This window comes from Ascaphus truei, chromosome 8, assembly GCF_040206685.1.
Source record: "Ascaphus truei isolate aAscTru1 chromosome 8, aAscTru1.hap1, whole genome shotgun sequence".
NCBI lineage: Eukaryota > Metazoa > Chordata > Amphibia > Anura > Ascaphidae > Ascaphus > Ascaphus truei.
The window spans coordinates 5,775,628-5,796,454 of NC_134490.1; the positions used below are offsets into that span (position 1 = coordinate 5,775,628).

General features: G+C 44.4%; 1 protein-coding gene across 4 annotated transcripts in view; it reads left to right on the top strand.

Moving 5' to 3' along the window:
* Positions 1-20,827, top strand: part of LOC142501076 (peptidyl-prolyl cis-trans isomerase F, mitochondrial-like) — a 163,993-nt gene that overhangs the window by 94,371 nt on the left and 48,795 nt on the right. The window contains exons 1-2 of one of the 4 annotated variants that reach the window (XM_075610398.1): positions 17,465-17,596; positions 17,672-17,750. The exons of 1 other annotated variant lie outside the window; for it this stretch is intronic. In XM_075610398.1, coding sequence (XP_075466513.1) covers positions 17,577-17,596; positions 17,672-17,750 — 99 coding nt within the window. In that variant the 5' untranslated portion in view covers positions 17,465-17,576. 2 more of the 4 variants (XM_075610400.1, XM_075610395.1) reach the window with 2 other exon arrangements.

Consider the following 20,827-nt stretch of genomic DNA (forward strand, 5'->3'; position numbering starts at 1 on the left):
AAGATCCTAAAAACTTTGCAAGGTTCCGTTCAAAAACAAAAGACGCAAGCAGATCGGCGACGTCAAGTGGGTCCAGTATTCAAACCCGGAGGCAGAGTTTGGCTATCTTCTAAGAATATCGAGTTTAAGACTCCTTCCCAGAAACTGGCCACGAGATTCTTGGGTCCTTTTAAGTTCCTTGAAAGGATCAACCCGGTCGCATAACGACTTGCACGTCCTCCTACCATGCAGATTCCCTCGGTATTCCACGTGTCTTTACTTAAGCCCGTGATCCAAAATGTCCATTTTCCGGACCGCCCTCAGAGACCTAATCCTGTCGTCATTCAAGGACAACAAGAATTCGAAGTCCTGTCCATACCCGATTCTCGTTGGTCCAGGGGCAGACTTCAGTTTCTTGTTCACTGGAAAGGATATGGCCCGGAGGAACGTTCCTGGATACCATCTCATCACATTCATGCCCCAACGCTCCTCAGACAGTTCCGTCGGAAGTTTCCTCATAGACCTTAGGAGGATCGTCCGGAGTCCGATCCTCAAGGGGGGGATACTATAACGGATCGGTTGACTCACGTTTCCCGGCATGTCCCCGTCACCCCAGGTCCCACGGCGGCTATCTCTCCCTCTTCTCTACGTCCCCACTCTTTCTCCTCATCCTCTCTGAGCCGTTTCTCCACGGCGGGGTCTGCACGCCCAGGCACACGTTCAGGGCACACACGCGGCCCCCGCACTGAGCGCGCGCACTCCCGTTCGCTTGTCACTTACCGTGGGACACACGCCCCTCGGTGTGCCTCCGTCATCCCAGTCCTCCGCTCCTCCTTCCCTTCTGCCTCCCATGCCAAACACCTCCTCAGCGATACGCCCCTCACACCCTGCTACATGCGCGGTGCGCGCGTATAACAATCTAACAGAAGGCGCGCGCACCCGCTCTAGTTATCAGCCGTCCCCAAGCACCGGCTCCGCCCCCCGTCGGTTGCAGGCAATCACCCAGGATTACCTCCCTGTCTCCTCCCCCGCTCTCACGGACCTATCCCTGCAAGCTCCCACGCAAACCTCTGCTCCACCCCTCACCCCTATTGGTCCTTCTTCCTATATAACCCCACTCTGTTCTCTCAGTCATTGCTCTGCATAGCTTTCCTGTAGCTCCTGTGTGTGCAGTGTCTATGCCTAGCTCCCTTGTCTGTTTCAGCTCTGGTTCCTGTCCCTGCCAATGTTTGGATTCCTTTGGTTTGAACTTGAATTCTGCTTTTTTCCATGCATAGGAGATACCAGTACCTAATAACGGGGCCTGGTATCTCGGCAAGCAGGGGGTCCCCAGACCTGAAATCAACGCGGTTCTGCTCCGGAGACCCCATGCTCATCTACACTAGTCATAACATTTAAATTAAAAATAATTTTTTCCCGACCAGATTTGCGCAGGGACAAACAACTCTCTCTGCAGCAGATAGAACTCGCCAGGTGAGCCCTTGTCAGGGAGGCGACCATCTCGTCGCCGGCTACCCGTCATTTTATCAAATGTTGCTATCACAGGTATTCGGGGCTTTCTGCATACCGTGATAGCAAAGCTGCCAAAAAAGGATATTAAAAATCGTGGTGATTTTTTCTATCGGAGTTTACTGCATGAGGCCCTTAGTCTCATACAGTTATTACAACAAGCAGCAGCAGCAGCAGCAGCAGCAGCAGCAAAACCCGAACCCTTCTCCCTTTTACTGTAAGGGCCACATAACGTAGTAGGGTATTGTAGGAGGAACGCGCACAGAGGTATGCAAGGGAGACTTGTTATGGTGAAATTAAATAAGGCTTTTATTGCGCTTGTTTCCTTAACACCAGAAAACCATCCAAACAAGGGGTCAAACAAAGATTCTATTCATTTGGGAGTATTTTTAGCAAAACCTATGCAGTCCACAACTCCCTTAAGATAAGCATGTCTCCCAGCCCCAAACATATATCTTAATATGAGCAGAAATACCAAAAGTCTTAGAAAGGAAAGTATTAAGTATCTGTTTCTTGTGGTAGGAGGGAAAGTCTTCTCTGTTTCTGGGTTGCTGCCTTTTTCCTCAGGTTTTGTCAGCATTCAGGTTTAGAGGTGCTTTCCCCTGTGTCTTGCAAGCAGCTCTGCTATTTCTTCTGGCAGGCTCAAGACATCTGTCCCCATGGTGAGTCTCACAACTTGTGAGACTCAGGAACAATCTCTCTCCCTGTCTCAAAAGACAGGCTTTTCTAAGAAGCTAATCAGGCAGGTGGTGTCAGATAATTTACTACCAGCAGTTAACCACCACACTGCTGGATTAGAGGCACATTTCCTGAACAGGGATAACTCCCCTGTTACATACCTCCCCTGTTTGTGGGAAGCTCTGTCTTGCCACGGCCAAAGCCCATCCTTCCACTCTCATTCTAGATATCTCTGTGACTTGAATGAGAGTGGATGGAGGAAGAGAGAACATTCAGTCCTGCTGGGATCGGAGCCCTTTCTCCAGTTCATTCGTGTTTCCTCCCGAAGGTGCTTGAGATCAGCACTCAGTCGCTCGAGGAGGACTTTTTCTAAGTACAGTCTTTTTGTTACGTGCGTGGTCATGAGATTTCCCTCACGCCAGGTGCTCGTTTTATTGTAGGCAGACTGTATGGCAGCAGTTGCAGAGCGTTTAAAAACAGCCCTTTGAGTTTTCCGCTCTTGAAGCTGTCTCTCTGCACTTTTTCCACTTAATGAAGTTGCTAGTTCAGCCTCTTTGGGATTAAGTTGCAAATCCATATCAACTTCCAGAGAATGTCCCATCTTTTCAGCTTAATCAGCAAAGGATTCTTCTGGTTTTGATTCAGCTCGTGTACCTTCTTTTATTGCCTATTGGATGGCTGAAGGTTTTGCTAGTGCTTGTTTAGGTGGTTCAAATTTTGCAACCTTGTTTTTCAGACGAGCGGTATTCCCAGCTCTCACTGTACCCTTGTCTTCATGGGTTTTTGTGGCTGTGGGATACTGACGCTTAGTCAGGGTCAATACTTGTCCTTGTAGAACTGTAATCTCATCCGCGAGAGATCCCTGTTTTTTGAGTGCGTCTTGCAAGTCTCTTCTCAGGGAATTTATCTGCACCCTTTGTTTTCTCTGAGCTTGCTTCCACATTTTCACTGCATTGTGAAGCACTATGAGTTTCTTTGCTCGGGCCACAGTTACTTGTCTCAGTTTCTGGACCTTCTTGTGCTCCCTTTTGTGCCGAGTCACCTGGGTTCTAAGCTTGGCCTCTAGCGATGCTTTGGTGAGGCTCAGGGTAGCCTTCAGTTTCTCATGCTGATTTGCGGGGACATACTGGGTAATCAGACGTTCCTGCAGCACCTGTATTTCTTTAACAGCCTGCAGATTGTCTTCCTGCAGAGATCGCTGCTTCTCCTTGACCATCTGGAGGTACGTACGCAGACCTTGCAGTTGGTTCTGCAGTCGGTGCTCTGCTTCAAACTTCTCACCTTCCAAAAGTCTATTTATTTCTTTAAGCTCATGCAGCCTTTCATTCTTTTCCTTGACGTCGTCTGTCAAATGAAAATTTTCTTCTTCCAGTTCTAAATTTTCTCTTTTTAATCTTAAATTTTCTCCTTTTTCAGGGCCTCCTTGCAGTCCTCCTTCCATTTACGCACATCTGCTTTGAGAATGACAGTCTCCTGGCGTAAGACTTCCTTCTCTAGGTTGAGGGTCTGAAGCTCCTTCTGAGAGACTTTGAGATCTGTATTAAGATTGACAAAAGTTTCTTTAGAAATGTCCTGCTCCTCAGTGAGACTGTGTAGTTCCTTTCTGGAGACTTCCAGGTCTGTGCGGCAGCTGTTGGTCTCATGATGTGAGGCATCCAGTGCTCTGCTGAGTGTCTGAACCTCTTTCTGAGATACGTCCACCTCTGTCCGGACACTGTTGACCTCCTGTTGTGAGGCATTCATCTCTACGCGAAGAGTGTGAACCTCTTGCTGAAAGACTGTCATCTGCTTTAGTGCCTCCTCATACTTCCGCTTCAGTTTAGCCATCATTTTATCAGATTGGCTCTGCTTTTCATCCATTGCGTAAATAGTAGCGTTTGCAGTATCAACTGCTGCGGCAGCTTTTATTCTAACAAATCACCGGCTTTTACCTGGCTTGTTTCTGGAATGCCACGCTGTTCACCTGGCGCATGCCGCGTTCATTTTGCATTCCCAGCCACGGGTCATGCCCAGCTGATGCGTTTATTGATAATGGTTCGGATTTTAATAGGCTGCAATGCTTCGCGTGTCCGCCAGATGACAGATATTCATGAATTGTAATGCGCCAAATCAGTAATGTGTCGGCTTGCAGGTGTTTTGTTTAAAAAAGATACTGTACCCCAGTGTGCTATTGTAACTTGGCCTTGGCCTTGAGACTGAAGGAAGAGGTTGCAAAAATGTATCAATTTAGGCTTTTCATACATATTAAAGAAAGACAAAGACCAGTTTCAGTTACAGTATTCTCCAGAGACCCACCCGCCATGAGTGTTCAAGTGCAGCCCGCTTTCCAAAAACCCGACAGAAGTTACGCGTATTTGATATGTGCCGCGATTAATGCAACAGATGATAAGATGGCAACAGTTGCTCAAATTTATCAGTATTTTATCGAAAACTATGACTGTTACAAATTTTCGCCAACTCCTCATACGTGGAAGCGTGCAGTAAGGAAAAGGTTATGTAGTGATCCCTGTTTTCACCGTATTGAGCCCCAATTTGTTGGAGGGTATTGGTGTGTATCACCGGATTTTTCCCGTATCTTTGATCATGGAGGCGGCAAAAGGCGAAGGGTCGTGTTAAAACCAACTAAGAAGCGACAGTCGCTGCCAAGCAATGCACCAGCACCAGCACCGGCTTCCAATGACGGTCCCACTGTCAGTGACAACCCTGAGCCTGAGTCGGATTTCGCGTGCAGTTTTGATGAAGCTTGCATGTACCTAAGCAATTTCCAGCCTCACCAGCCGACTACAGGTGGACTAGTCCCGCTGCAAACTATCGACGTGGATGATCAAGAAAGCTGGACTGGCAGTGGACCGGCGCCGGCGCCAGCTGAATGGGAAATTCTATGGTGAGTTGCCGTATTATTTTGGTGGGACTGGCTGGGTACTTCTTTAGGGGGCTGACCATAACTGTACATTAAACTTTTCTTTTTGTTTTTCCTCAGAAAAGAAAACGGCTAATGGGTGGATTTCGATGGATAATATTGTACTGTATGCTGATGTTTTCCGGCTGTACAGTATACTGTGTAATAAACCCGAATAAATAAATCTATGCATTTATTCTACATGTTCAGTATCGTTTCATTATGTGTCTTCTACATTATACTGTACAGTGGTATACAGCGCCTAACAACTATGGGCAAAATGAATTTTATCTGTAGGTGCCCTAGAACAGAAGTTCCCACGCCAATTGGCCGTGAACTTGACCGAGGCCCTAAGTAGTTCCCACGCCAATTGCGCGAATATAATTTAAAATAATCCGTTCTGTGGGTCTGAGCGGGTTGAAATTCGCCTGGTCCTAATGCGGAAGGACCCTTGCCATTGTGGCAAAATATCAGCCTTCCAAGACCCCTGGAACCGGAGATACCAAAATACAGTTTAAAAGCACATTACCAAAGTGGCTTTTTTTCTGCCATGCAAGTCAATGACAGAAACCTGAACTTTAACATCACTCTGACTCTGTTCTGTTGCCACGAGAGGGTCGCAATTTGCCATGCAATCCTGCTGCAACTAGGACTACATGGTGACCGAACCTGAGCCCTCTAGGTTGAACAGAACCGGAGTTATGGGTTCCAGGTTTCTGCTCATTCTGACTTAGCCGTTTCAAAGCAGCGCGGGTTTCTCTGCCATTACTCTCAATGGTAGGACCCTCCTCGCCGGCGTGACCCTTTCTCGTTGCCATTACTGCTCGGACCCTGTTGGGGTCAAGTGAGAGGGTTCCTAACATCTAGGGGCAAAATGATTTTTATCTCTAGGTGCCCTAGAACAGAAGTTCCCACGCCAATTGACCTAGTTCCCACGCCAATTGCGCGCTCATTGCTCTTTTTTTACAATGTTGCCGAGCTTGCGGCTTTGCGGTCAGGCAGTAAAAAAAACAGTGCAGCAATTCAACATGTTCTTTTATTGGTGGAGTCAGTACAAAAACATTTATTTACAAATACTGTACAATGTTGAAACATTTAAAGTGCACAGCAATTCTAACCATCAACACACAATAATACATACTGCAGCCTTTATTAAATTCTTCTGGCAGATTGAAATCGGAGAAACATGTACAAAACATTTGTAAACCATGAAGATACATGAAAAATGGACGTTTATACTGTATGAATATTAATTTGTCTATAGAAAATCTACTGTTTGTTTTTGGTGCATGGGACACAGGGAGTTAAAGTGACTTGCTTTTTATGTACTGTATTTGGGGGTTGTATTTGGGGGTTTATTCATCAAATTATTATGATGAACTGCCTTTTGAAATTACAGTGCTGTTAACTATTTCAGCCACACACCTCCAGAGTTTTTAATCCCTCCCTAGCCAAGCGTCAATCGGCTGAGTCACCCTAGCCTACCAACCCCCTCTCTCCACTGGGTCGTTAATCTTCTGCATATTGCCATTGTGTTCTTAATCCGCCCATAGCCGAGCTACAAAGACTCAGTACGCCTGCGTCTAATCACACCATCCCCCTCCCCCAAGCCTTAGAGGCCTGTTTTGTTAACGGTAACGCTTTGGAAAATCCCCTCTCGAATTGGAAATGTAAATCTGATGTGCACAGCACAGTGAGAATTGAGAGTACACTGATATTGCATCAGGGTGTGAAAACATTTGTCAGTCAGTATGGTTTACAGTCACATGTTTTAAATACAATACAGTACATTCTTTAATATCTTTAAAATAAACATATATAAATATATAAATATAATTTAAAATAATCCGTTCTGTGTGTCTAAGTGGGTTGAAATTCGCCTGGTCCTCATTCGGAAGGACCCTTGCCATAGTGGCAAAATATCAGCCTTGCACGACCCACGGAACCGGAGATACCAAAAGACAGTTTAAAAGCACATTACCAAAGTGGCTTTTTTTCTGCCATGCAAGTCAATGGCAGAAACCTAAACTTTAACATTACCCTGACTCCGTTCTGTTGCGACGAGAGGGTCACAATTTGGGTTCCAGGTTTCTGCTCATTCTGACTTAGCCGTTTCAAAGCAGCGCGGGTTTCTCCGCCATTACGCTCAATGGTAGGACCCTCCTCGCTGGCGTGGCCCTTTCTCGCCGCCATTACTGCTCGGACCCTGTTGGGGTCAAGTGAGAGGGTTCCTAACATCTAGGGGCAAAATGAATTTTATCTCTAGGTGCCCTAGAACAGAAGTTCCCACGCCAATTGACCTAGTTCCCACGCCAATTGCGCGCTCATTGCTCTTTTTTTACAACGTTTCCGAGCTTGCGGCTTTGCGGTCAGGCAGTAAATAAACAGTGCAGCAAGCCTCTACATTCTAGAAACACTGTATTTTTTATACAGTACTATCAAAGGAGCAAATGGAAACAATGTACAGTACAGTAAGACGAATCAACATGTTCTTTTATTGGTGCAGTCAGTTCAAAAACATTTATTTACAAATACAATGTTGAAGCATTTTAAGTAACAGTAGGGCAAAACATGTACAGTACAATACAGTTCAGCACAACAGTATGGTCTCACTGAAAGTCCTCCACATTGTCCGTCCATGGCCGATTCCTTGCATGGCGCAAAACGCCATTAATGCAGTCTCTAACGCCTTTCATTACAGGATCTGTAACTGCATAAAAGCGCCGCATTTCTTCCACAATGTTTTTCCTTAAATTGACAGGAAGCGCCTTTTTTGCGCGATTCCCATCGTAGTTCACTTTGAACACCCACTCGCAGTACAACGAGTAGGGAACATGGTACTTAAAAATGATCAAGGCATACTTGTGGGGTACACCAGCACTCTTCACCCTATAATTCTCCCTGAGAGCCGGTGGCAGATCGCACAGGGTGATGTCGGGCACCGTTTCGATGCGAGCGGGTGTAGGTCTTTTGGGAGCGGGTGTGCTTGAGGCGACGGGCGATGGTAGGTTGTCTGGGAGGAAGCTTTCCTCCGGTCGTGGTCGCCGTGTTGTCTCCTGGTGTGGTCTTGACGGGGTTATCATGTCCTCCTCAATGGCATACTTGTACACTACATCTTCTGGTGGAAGGGGTGCGCTTGGTGATGGAAGGGGGTCGAAGGTCTCATTCATCACATCCATGTCACCACCCTGCTCAGGCGTCGGGGAAACAGGGGCATTAGCACCGAGCAAATAATGTATGCCCGCTATGTCAGCCTCTATCATCTCCATCCGTCGATCCATCCGTTGTTCCATTTGTAACATCCGTTGCTCCACATTTAGCATTGTCTCCAGAAGCAGATCTATCTTTGCTAGCACAATAGAATTCCCGGGGAGATCCACACTTATCCCATTCAGCATCCGGTCTAACGAGCTGCTTCTTGTGCATGGCGTCTGGACATCTGGGGGGATGGGTGCAACGGAGGATGAGATGGGGGTTCCATGGACAGAAGCGGCATCGATGGAGAGTGGAGGAGGTGACCTGTGGATACCCGGTAGAGGAGAAGCGGCAGCGTCGTCAAAGAGGGATGGAGAAAGTGACCTTTGGATTTCCGGGCGAGAAGCAGAGTCGTCCAAGAGCAAAGGAGACAGTGACCCGTGGATTTCAGAGGCGGCAGCGTCGTCAGATGGAACCGGAGAAGATGGGGGTGGAGAAGACGGGCTTAAGTTTTCCGGGACAGCTACAGCAGAGTCGTCGAAGCATATGGGAGGAAGTGGTCTGCGGATTCGATGGGTTGGCTGCCAATCGTTTTGTGTCGAGAGTACATCGCCATATATCTTCACATAATGTGGCTTACGTCTAAGAAAACCCTTAGCCTTTGGGGTCAGCAGAAGGTTTTCTTTATTGGCCTTAGCCTGTCGCTTTGCCCTTGGCGTGGAAACGGCAACCGCCTTTTGCTTTTTCAGCATGACAGGCACGGCAGAGGTGAGTGGGTTCTTGCGTCCATAGAACCGGGGATGCTCCATGGAAGCAGGTGGCACAATGCAGTATCTGGACAAGGGCAAGTTCAGATAAAGATCATGGAGTGGTGGCTTACAGTATGCAAAGTGTGTGACCTTTTATGCATGGCGACCAGGTACAGGTGTTGAAAGTGGGCGTACTCTAATGTGAGTCATTACCGTATAAATACACCATCCATTTTGTGTATTGACTGCACATAGAATACACATCGATTAAACATCGAATATACATTCTTGTGTTTGTATTTCTTTCTACTCGCAGCAATGCCTGTTAAAAAGATTTCAAAGGATCTCAGCATGCGAATTAAGGAGATGTACTGTACACGAGCTGACACCGAATTGCTGCTATCCAATGCTGGTTAGCTACTCCTGGCCTCGTTGTGCCATTAAACACCATGAGCTATCATGCATACGGAAAAAACAGAGACCGGAAAAAGGCACCAAGGGTAACTAACGCGTAAGTATATTTATAAAACTTAACAAAAAAAAATATAGAAAACTGTACTGTACGTACTGTACTGTTCACACAGTACAGTACAGTACATCTACAGTACAGTTCTGTATCTACTGTAATACTGTTGTTATTTCTGTTGATTTATATTACAACATAGTTTATCTATTTATATTTATAGTACAGCAGTATACATTTTTTGTATATTTCAATTTATCTTACAACGGTATATATAGGATGTATATTTATATTTATATTACAACAGTATATTTATAGTTTATATTTATAGTACAACAGTATATATATTTTGTCTATTTATATTTATAGTACAGCAGTATACATATTTTGTATATTTCAATTTATCTTACAACGGTATATATAGGATGTATATTTATATTACAACAGTATATTTATAGTTTATATTTATAGTACAACAGTATATATATTTTGTCTATTTATATTTATAGTACAGCAGTATACATATTTTGTATATTTCAATTTATCTTACAACGGTATATATAGGATGTATATTTATATTACAACAGTATATTTATAGTTTATATTTATAGTACAACAGTATATATATTTTGTCTATTTATATTTATAGTACAGCAGTATACATATTTTGTATATTTCAATTTATCTTACAATGGTATATATAGGATGTATATTTATAGTACAACAGTATATTTATTCTGTATATTTATATTTGTAGTACAACAGTATATATATTTTGTCTATTTATATTTATAGTACAGCAGTATACATTTTTTGTATATTTCAATTTATCTTACAACGGTATATATAGGATGTATATTTATATTTATATTACAACAGTATATTTATTTTGTATATTTATATTTATAGTACAGCAGTCTATATTTTTTGTATATTTCAATTTATTTAATATTACAACATTATATTTATATACATTTTATATTGCTGCATATTAATAAAACAATATATTTTCTTTACATTGTAGGGAGACAACTCTTCTGGTGGACAAAATAAGTGAGGAGAATGATGAGTGGAGTGCATTAAGGGTTAAAAACACTCTGCAGGAAAAGCACAATCTGACTGTATCCGAGAGCAGCATAAAGAAGATGAGACGCAGCATTGGATGGAAATATGGACGTGTGAGGTTAGTACTGGACAGTACAGGAGGTAAAAGTGTTGTTTAGCAAACTGTACTGCACTGTGCCGCTAAAATTTTTTATTCCTTGTCATTACAGAGCGTACCCCATGATACGGGACGCAAACAAAATCAAAAGAGTGGTCCAGGCCCAGGCATGGATCGACAGTGGGGAGACTTTCCAGGATTGCAGCTTCACTGATGAGTCTACTGTGTCGCTGGAGAGATTTGCAAGATTTGCGTTCCACAAAAAAGGCTGCATATCTTTCAAGCCGCGGCCAAAACACCCTGTGAAGCTGCATGTGTGGGGTGCCATCTCTGGGCGTGGACCGGGATGCATTGTCATCTTTGAAGATAAAATGTATCAAATATAATGTCGCCTAATGCACTGTACTTGACTAGTGTTGCCTTACCGTATGCACTGTACTGTACTATTGTGCAGTTTTTTTAACACTTTTCTTTTCTTGCTATAGGAATCATGAATAAAGCTTTCTTCCAAGACAACATTGTGCCCGATGGTCACCGCTTCTACCAGGACAACGATCCCAAGCACACCGCGTCAACGGCGCATATCCTTGAGCGCGGCATCAATTGGGGGAAGACGCCAGCGGAGTAAGTGCAGTAGACCGTGTCCCATTTTTGTTCCCCACTGTTTTTAGCTCTTAAACCAATTGTCCTTTTTTTCCAATGACAGATCGCCAGACTTCAATCCGATCGAAATGGTCTGGCATCAGCTGAGGGACCATATCCGGAAAGTGGCGAAACCCTCCAAAAAGGACGAGTTGTTGAAAGGCATAATGAGTTTTTGGAACGATGTACTCACCGTGGAATGCTGCAATAAATATATAGACCATATTGCCACTGTGTTGCCCATTGTCATTGCGCGTAATGGGCAAGCATCAGGAAAGTAGTACTGTGCTGTAGTATTGTAAGTACAGTATGGCACAGAATTTTTCTTTCCAGATAGTAAGAGTATACACTACAGTAGTTAGTTTATTCTTTACAGAGAGAGCAGCACCAGCCATCAGGTTACAGCACAGTACATAGAATTTAACAGTAGTCAGAGTATACAGTAGTTACAGTATACATTAGACTAGTTTGACCATACTACAGTAACTGCGTACTAACTGCTCCATTTTTTTCTTTCCAGAGAAAGCTGCACCAGCCACCTACAGTAGTTCTGCCATAATACAGTACAGAACGCACATACAGTACAGTACAGTAACTGCACTAATTTTTTGTTTTCTTGTCGTTTCAGGAAAAAGGGTGACCTGGGGGGGGGTGGGGTGTTGCATCCAGTCTAATCTGCTTGTACTGTACAGTCAAATGTACAGTATATAAACAGCAGTAATGATGTACACAAAACCTCTCCTCTCTCAATGAACTACTGTACTGCAGACAGAATGAGGAAAAGATAAAGACGGAAAAATAAAATTACTATACAGTATATAGTATATATATTATACAGTACATTACAGTACTGTATATAGTATTAAATAATATTCTTATAAATGTGCATTACTCATGTTTCCCCATGTTTTACAAATGTTTTACAAATGGTTATCCAATTTCAAGCTGCCAAAAGAACTTAATAAAGACTGCATTATGTATTATTCCTGATTATTTTTATATTTGTATTTTTTGGTTCCTGATAAAATAAAATAAATATTTATTCACTTTCCTGCGAATCATAATCATTGACAACCACCCCATCAGTGCACCAATGAATAAGAATGTTTTGTAAATGTTTCTCCGATTTCAATCTGCCAGAAGAATTTAATAAAGGCTGCAGTACTGTACAGTATGTATTATTCATGATTATTTTTATCTTTGCATTTTTTTTTCCGTGATGCAATATCAGTGTACTCTCAATTCTCACTGTGCTGTGCACATCAGATTTACATTTCCAATTCGAGAGGGGATTTTCCAAAGCGTTACCGTTAACAAAACAGGCTTCTAAGGCTTGGGGGAGGGGGATGGTGTGATTAGACGCAGGCGTACTGAGTCTTTGTAGCTCGGCTATGGGCGGATTAAGAACACAATGGCAATATGCAGAAGATTAACGACCCAGTGGAGAGAGGGGGTTGGTAGGCTAGGGTGACTCAGCCGATTGACGCTTGGCTAGGGAGGGATTAAAAACTCTGGAGGTGTGTGGCTGAAATAGTTAACAGCACTGTAATTTCAAAAGGCAGCTCATCATAATAATTTGATGAATAAACCCCCAAATACAACCCCCAAATACAGTACATAAAACGCAAGTCACTTTAACTCCCTGTGCCCCATGTACCAAAAACAAACAGTAGATTTTCTATAGACAAATTAATATTCATACAGTGTAAACGTCCATTTTTCATGTATCTCCATGTTTTACAAATGTTTTGTACATGTTTCTCCGATTTCAATCTGCCAGAAGAATTTAATAAAGGCTGCAGTATGTATTATTGTATATTGATGGTTACAATTGCTGTTCACTTTAAATGTTTCAACATTGTACAGTATTTGTAAATAAATGTTTTTGCACTGACTCCACCAATAAAAGAACATGTTGAATTGCCTCACATTGTTTCCATTTGCTCCTTTGACTGTGTAACAAATGTCGAGGCTTGCTGCACTGTTTTTTTACTGCCTGACCGCAAAGCCGCAAGATCGGCAACATTGTGAAAAAAGAGCAATGAGCGCGCAATTGGCGTGGGAACTAGGTCAATTGGCGTGGGAACTAGGTCAATTGGCGTGGGAACTTCTGTTCTAGGGCACCTAGAGATAAAATTCATTTTGCCCCTAGATGTTAGGAACCCTCTCACTTGACCCCAACAGGGTCCGAGCAGTAATGGCGACGAGAAAGGGTTACGCCGGCGAGGAGGGTCCTACCATTGAGCGTAATGGCAGAGAAACCCGCGCTGCTTTGAAACGGCTAAGTCAGAATGAGCAGAAACCTGGAACCCATAACTCCGGTTCTGTTCAACCTAGAGGGCTCAGATTCGGTCACCATGTAGTCCTAGTTGCGGCAGGATTGCATGGTAAATTGCGACCCTCTCGTGGCAACAGAACGGAGTCAGGGTAATGTTAAAGTTCAGGTTTCTGCCATTGACTTGCATGGCAGAAAAAAAGCCACTTTGGTAATGTGCTTTTAAACTGTCTTTTGGTATCTCCAGTTCCGGGGGTCGTGCAAGGCTGATATTTTGCCACTATGGCAAGGGTCCTTCCGCATGAGGACCAGGCAAATTTCAACCCGCCCAGACTCACAGAACAGATTATTTTAAATTATATTCGCGCAATTGGCGTGGGAACTTCTGTTCTAGGGCACCTAGAAATAAAATTTATTGTGCCCCCAGATGTTAGGAACCCCCTCACTTCACCCCAACAGGGTCCGAGCATGTACAGTACTGTACTTTAAAATAAATTAAATATGCAATTTTACTATTACTGCGCACGCACGCACGCACAGACTGTGTACTGACGTAGGTTGAACCGCGAAGGTATTAGACTTCAAAGACAACAGCTCGCAAACGCCCCCATGAGTTTTTACACGGCATTGCAGTATTGCAGACAGCGGGAATAAAATGCTTAAATCACGGGCGCGAAAATAACGCAATACACTTTGGGCGAAAACGATACAAAAACGCACATCACCGGGATATTCTGAAATTCGCGGAGCTAGCCGAGTTAAAATAAAGTTGGTCGCCACTGTAGCTCAGTCTTGTGATCGTCCAATTCTGTTCCAGATTCAGAAGTACATTGCGAGCACCGTCTTCTGTAACTCAGCATTATCTTCCCTGTCAAGTTTCAATTGTTCCCGGAGTAGATCACAGTCACGCCTGGCAATTTTCAGGGTGTCTTCAGGACTGGTCAAGGGATCGCCATTCACTGGTTCCGGCTCCGCTTCCCTGGGATGATTGGTTGAGGGTTCCTCACTGTTGGCACCGGACAGACACTTTTTGGGGTACACGACTTCTGCCTTGGGCCCTCTGGATATTCGATTATTCGCGGGACGAATTCTCCATTTTCTCTAGGCTGCAGGACAACTCGCCCCCTTTTTCTCCACAGGATCTGCGGACGTGTCTGTTCCTTTCCACGGTAAGTGAAGAACCGCTTTTCTTTTTCCTCCTTTTTGTTTTGGATGACGCCGTCCGATCCGGAATACTGAGGTCTCCTTCTTTATTTGATACTTCAGCGGCTTCATTGTATACGCCAGGCTTTTCTTGCAGTTGCTTTAGCTGACAGAAATATTTGGTGATCTGCTGCTTCCGCTCTTTCTCCTGTCGACCATATTCATCATCATAGAGAGCGGTATTTTCGGTTCGTGCCGAGTTCAGGCACCCCACCATTCTTGGGGTGTTTTGTGGGTGTGACTCGGTTCGGGTTACCCCTAAGAGATGTCTTCCTCTTTATTGGACTGGAAGGGCCACTCTTCTGTGGGGTAGGGTTCATTACAGGAACGCTGCATCTTGTCCTCCATTTTGGGGCTATCAGGTGTAATTTTCTTCCTGACCTCAGGAGGCGCTATTGCAGCTGTTACCACTGTATTTGCTAGAACCCCCAATTGTGATAGTCCTACAGGTGGGCATATTTTGCTTGTAGAGGTCGTAGCTCTCACAGGCATCTCTGTAGACTTTTCTTTTTCTTGGGTAAGTTTTCCAATATCAGCAGTGCTGTGCACGCATTTTCTCTCATTAGGTATACTGGATGTGCAATTGCTAGGAAAAAAATTCTATTTGCTTTACACCATTTACTTGCTAGGTTTAATCTCTCATTAGGTATACTGGATGTGCAGTTGCTAGGTAAAAACTTCTGTTTGCTTTACACCATTTACTTGCTAGGTGCAATCCCTCCGCTTCAGCCAAATAATGTGGTTTTCTGCTTGAGTTCAGTAATGTTCATTCTCAACTTTGGGTATTATGGCATTCACTCTTCACACTTTGGGATACCTTTTACAAAGCTCAGCAATTCCTTTTTCCCCAGTAGGGCAATTTTACCCTCAGCACTTGTTTACTGAAAATTCCCCAGCTTCAGCACAGTCTTGCATCAATTTTTACACTTTTCTGCATATACTTCATTCACAACTGGAGTTACATTCACATAAAAATCCTGACGTGTCAGATCGAACATAAATGAACTGCACTATAGGCTCTAAGCAAGCAATCTTATACCAGAAGGAGCGGCGGGCATATTTAATATCACAATGTCAGCAGTTATTACTTTGTCTGACATTTCTAATTGGTGTACTGCACCTTTTAACCGGTACTATTTATATACTGTGACAAACGCCCCTCTTTTGTAGCGCTGACGTCTGTCTGGGTTCTTCCCGACACAGTCTTCTAGGGTTAATTATACAACAAACAGGAACATGCAAAGTATTACGTTGCTTAACTCAGGCTTCTGCCTGCTTTATTTTCATCCAAGTAAGGTACTGCAGCTTTAACATGTGTAGGTTAGAGGCACTCAGACATTTTCATTCAGCGGTTCACTTATATCAGTGTCATAGCATTTCACACAGTGTCACTTTTAAGAAATAAAAACCAAATCATATAAAGAAATCCTATCCCTTTCAGGGATCTAACTATACATCAGAATCAGCCTCTAACTGCTTCTGGGCCAACTAACCTGGTTCCCCAGCTTAAAACAATGCCCTCTCATTTAGGGTCACTAGATACAGCATAGTCTTTTAGAAACAGCAATAAACATTTGTTTGTCTTATTTGTTCGTGGTGGGAACTCGGTCCCAAGTGTCCAGGCAAATCCTTTTGTACTGTGATACTTGGAGGGGCCGTCCACCCCGAAACTGGATGCAGGGGAGCAGCGATACCCCCAGCCTCCAGGCTCTAAGGAGAGAGAGTGAAATGCAAACCTCTCTGCTCTAAATACCTGTGCATGTGATTAGAAGAGCAGGTGAGGGAGAACTAGACCCATTGTAATCTGTGGTCTGGATTTTCCATCCAGCAGCCTGAGTTAATGTGAAGCTGTGGAATGGACCATTTTTAACTATTCCTGCACTTTCTGACCTAATATGGGGCAGAAAGCTGCCTAACATCTTTGGACTATGTCACAATACGGACACACAGAGACTGAGTCATTATCATTCTGCCCCTGAGGAAGGAAGACACGACTTCCGAAACGCGTAGGGTGGTCCCGTTTTACACTCTACTGTTACACCATATTTTATCACCGTCTATTACTAATCTGAACCAGTACAGCGCCCTGAGCAAGAGCGAATCTGCCGTTACTATCATCACAGCATTGCCGAGCTGTGTCGACGAATTTGCTGCCATAGATCTACAGCTGCGACTGCGCAAGCGCAGGCTGCTCGTGAGACGGCGTTTGGAGCCACAGATCTGGAGTCTGTCCCCGTGAGTGCAGGGGAGTGCCCCGCCCGGAGGCTGATGCTGACTTGCATCGTGTGACCGTTTGGAGCCGATTGGCCATCATGAGAGGGGATACTCTTTAAATATCCACTGCCTGATACCTTCTTGCTTTCGGTAAGCGGGTATTCCAGCTACAGTCAGAGTGCTATATGGGACCCATTCATTATTAACTATTTCATTATTTCATTATTTGTGTTTATTAATGATTTATTAAATGTCACTTTATTAATCTCATTCACGTTTGTTCTAAGCATCTGTTGTTTGTACTGTGTTTTTGTGTGTTTGCATATGTTTGTTCTGATTACCGTACAGTATTACGCTATGTTATTTCATCTATTTGGTTTCCATGTTTAACTATCTGCACGGGGAGTACTTCAGTGGACTCTCTGTCTCTGGTGCTACAAGGGGGGGTTAATAGATAAGATGAGGAGCCCAGCTAAACAAAGAAATTACAGTTTCAGCATTAAGGAAAGCTCGAAGGGAAAACTTTGTTTTGCACATACGCGGGTGGTGCTGCACACACACTGTATATATAGACTGGACGGGTTCCGTGGATCCGCACACTTCTCACCATGCTTTCAGTAACCACAACCTCCAGCTCCAATAACAACCGAGTGGTTTACATGGGCATAGTCACACTTCTCACCATGCTTTCAGTAACCACAACCTCCAGCTCCAATAATAACCCCGTGGTTTACATGGACATAGTGGCGGACGGCGAGCCACTGGGGCGCATTACTTTCAGGGTGAGTAGCTGCCCCCTGGGGCCAGGGCAGTTACTGGGGGTATCAGGGTGGGTGGGAGCAGAATGGGGTCTGTCCAGGAGATCCGGGACATTATCCGCAGCCGGGGTCTTTCATTTTACTTATGTCATTGCAACAATGCACCTAAGGAGTTGGGCTACCATCACTATCACCTCAAAGGGACCTGTACCCCCCCCCCCCACCCCAGAGCTCACTCCTCACCTTTTTAACTTGGGAGTCTTTTTACTCTGCTGCAAAGAACAGGATCTACTGTGATTCTTTCCCCTCATACAGAGGTAAAGGGAAGGGTTCACAGTGTAGTGTAGGACCTGCATTATTGGTTATACCTTGATGTGGTATGCAGGCTTATGACGCTTTGGCCAAAGGGTTTAACTAAATAACCAAGTAAATATTATTATTATTGAAGTATTCAAACTTTATACTTATTACTTTATATGTTTTGTCAATTGGATGTAGCATTGGGAACCCCTGTTTTTTTCTCCATAAACTATTGACACATGGTAACCAAACGCCCTGAGTACCTTATTGCTCGCTTTCTCGGGATAACAGTGCTTGATACAGTAACCTAACTTCCTGAGTGTCTAACTATCCTGGCAGCCCCAAGTTCTGAGACTTTTCCCTGGTGATGTGATGCAGATGCCTCCAAAAATACCCTAGTTACTTTTCTGTGTTGTTATTTTTCTTTGAAATAAAAGTTAGGAGCAAGTTTACTTAAAGGCGCTAAATAATCAGGTTCCTTTGTGCCACGCACGTTTCCATTGTACCATGCGCGTTTCCTTTATGGCGCATTTGAATCTTGCTTGCGATTCTGAAACATTTTTTTGAAAAAGCAAAAATACCAGCAATTATTTCTGTTTTGGGACTTTTTTTTTGCTGCAGAAAGTTTGCTGTAAATAGTTTTTTAAACTTCTTGGGTACTTCAATCCAAACAACAGCAGAGCGGCTCCTGGCAGGTGTCGAGTACCTTATTTCCCAGCCAGGATTCCCTTACCTGTTGTGGGGAATTTTGTTACTTGTGTTACTCAGTAGGATGCTCCTGTACTAGTGAAAGTGAGGGGAAATTATTGTAATGTTTGGTGGCAGTTACTCTGGGGATTTACATTGTAGGACTTTATTACTTAGGTCTTTACTGTATATGGTACTTTTACTCTTCCGCTGTGTGTCCCTGTGACAGTGACAAGGTTAATGAGGGCACTGTGTGCTTTGGCCAAACATGCAACTGTCAGCTGAGGGCACGTAAGGGGCAGTGGTGGGAGACTGGGACACGTATTGGATAGTGGTGGGTGGGTGGCGGGGGGCACGTATGGTGCAGTGGTGGTGGCAGGAGGCCATATGGGGTGGTTAGGGGGACACGTATGGGGGTAACAGTGGGTGGCAGGGGGACACATACAGGGGTGGCAGTGGGAGGCGCAGGTGGGACACGTATGGGGCAGCAGTGGGTGGCTGAGGACACATGGGGCAATGATGGGTGGTTGGGGGGACATGTATGGGGCAGCAGTGGGTGGCTTGTGGGCACGAATGGGTAGTTTAGAACAGTGTAAATTCCCTTTGCCCTTCAGCTCTGTTGTAATTCTAAATCAAACTGTCATGATAATGTCACAAGATATTATGTATTTTAAACCATTTCATGCTTCAGGGGTTAATGGTGCCGCAAGTTGGGTTTTGAAAATACCATATGTTGCGTTTTTAACAGATCAGGACTTTTTCCGGGTTTGTGCTTGTCTTCAAAGAGAGCTGAATTGGGTGGGTGTGGGGGAGGGAGGGGGTGGGGAGGGAAGGGGTGGGGGTGGGGGGGGATGCTATCCTGTACGGCCCACTGAATGTACCAGGTGGGTTGTATGTTGCTGATAGAGTCTTGAGAAAAGAACAGTTGTCTGGCCAGAGATGGGTATAAAATTTGCTTTTGTGACAACTTATAAACTTGATCTTTTTAGAGCTGACTTCGAAGGCATTCTCTGGAGGGTTCAGGAGGCATGGCTAAGAAAGTATTCAACATAAGAGTGACTATATTCAAAATAGAATATCATGTGATGTCATCTGTGGAACACGCTAAGAATTACATGTGTGTACCTGTGCCACTGAGTGGCATATAATGATTAGACACGTCAGGTTTAGCAGTTACTGGGGGACAGATATTCATTTATCGCTCAGGTTTAGAGGTAAGACGGTCATGCTTAGTCTTGTCACGCCCGCCAGGAGCACCTGCATGTGTTGATGTGATTCACGTGTGAAAGTTATGAGGGAATTTAGATATTTATGTAGCACATGTATCCCCACCCTCTGTGAGATATGTGTCTACGGTGTACATGTGGTGCAATACCTGTGGCTCACAGGAGGTCTGAGCCTCTGCTGCAGGGAGCCTCGGGTGTACTCTGGAACAATCTCCATCAGCGCCTCCACCTGTAGAGTATCCTACTATGTGGATTTGCCCGTTACAGGATCTATATACATATATAGGCATACAATCACACAATGAACACACAGGGTAACACAGAATAACAGTTTACTGATAGCAACTTATATATGATGGCTACTGGTTACAGCTTCCCACTTGCCTACGCATGGCTGTAACCAACCCCCACCAATGGTTCCACTCTGTACACAGTCCCCACAGTACCATATGGGGCCTTTGGTCACTCTACCACCTAAGTGTCTCCAAGGTTATAGCCCCACCCTCTATGTGGTCAGCGCTGCCACTATACTGTGGGAGTTGGTGCACTTTTGGAGACGGTACCTGCCGGGTGTGTCCACAACCGGGTGCGCTGGCTTGGTCTTGCGGATGATGGGATCCACGGATCCAGTACTGCAATCCGCGAAGCCCCGCCTCAAGTTTGGTGGGTCTCGCGTGGATGGTTCCACCTTTATAGTGTCCTTACATGGTGTCTGGTCCCAGACCACCATTGAGAAGGAGACCACGGTGTCCTGTCTGTGTCCCTCACTCACTATGGTAAAACAAGGGGCCGTGTCCCTATACTATTATTTATCAAATATTTTACCAGGAAGTAATACATTGAGAGTTACCTCTTGTTTTCAAGTATGTCCTGGGCACAGAGTTAAGA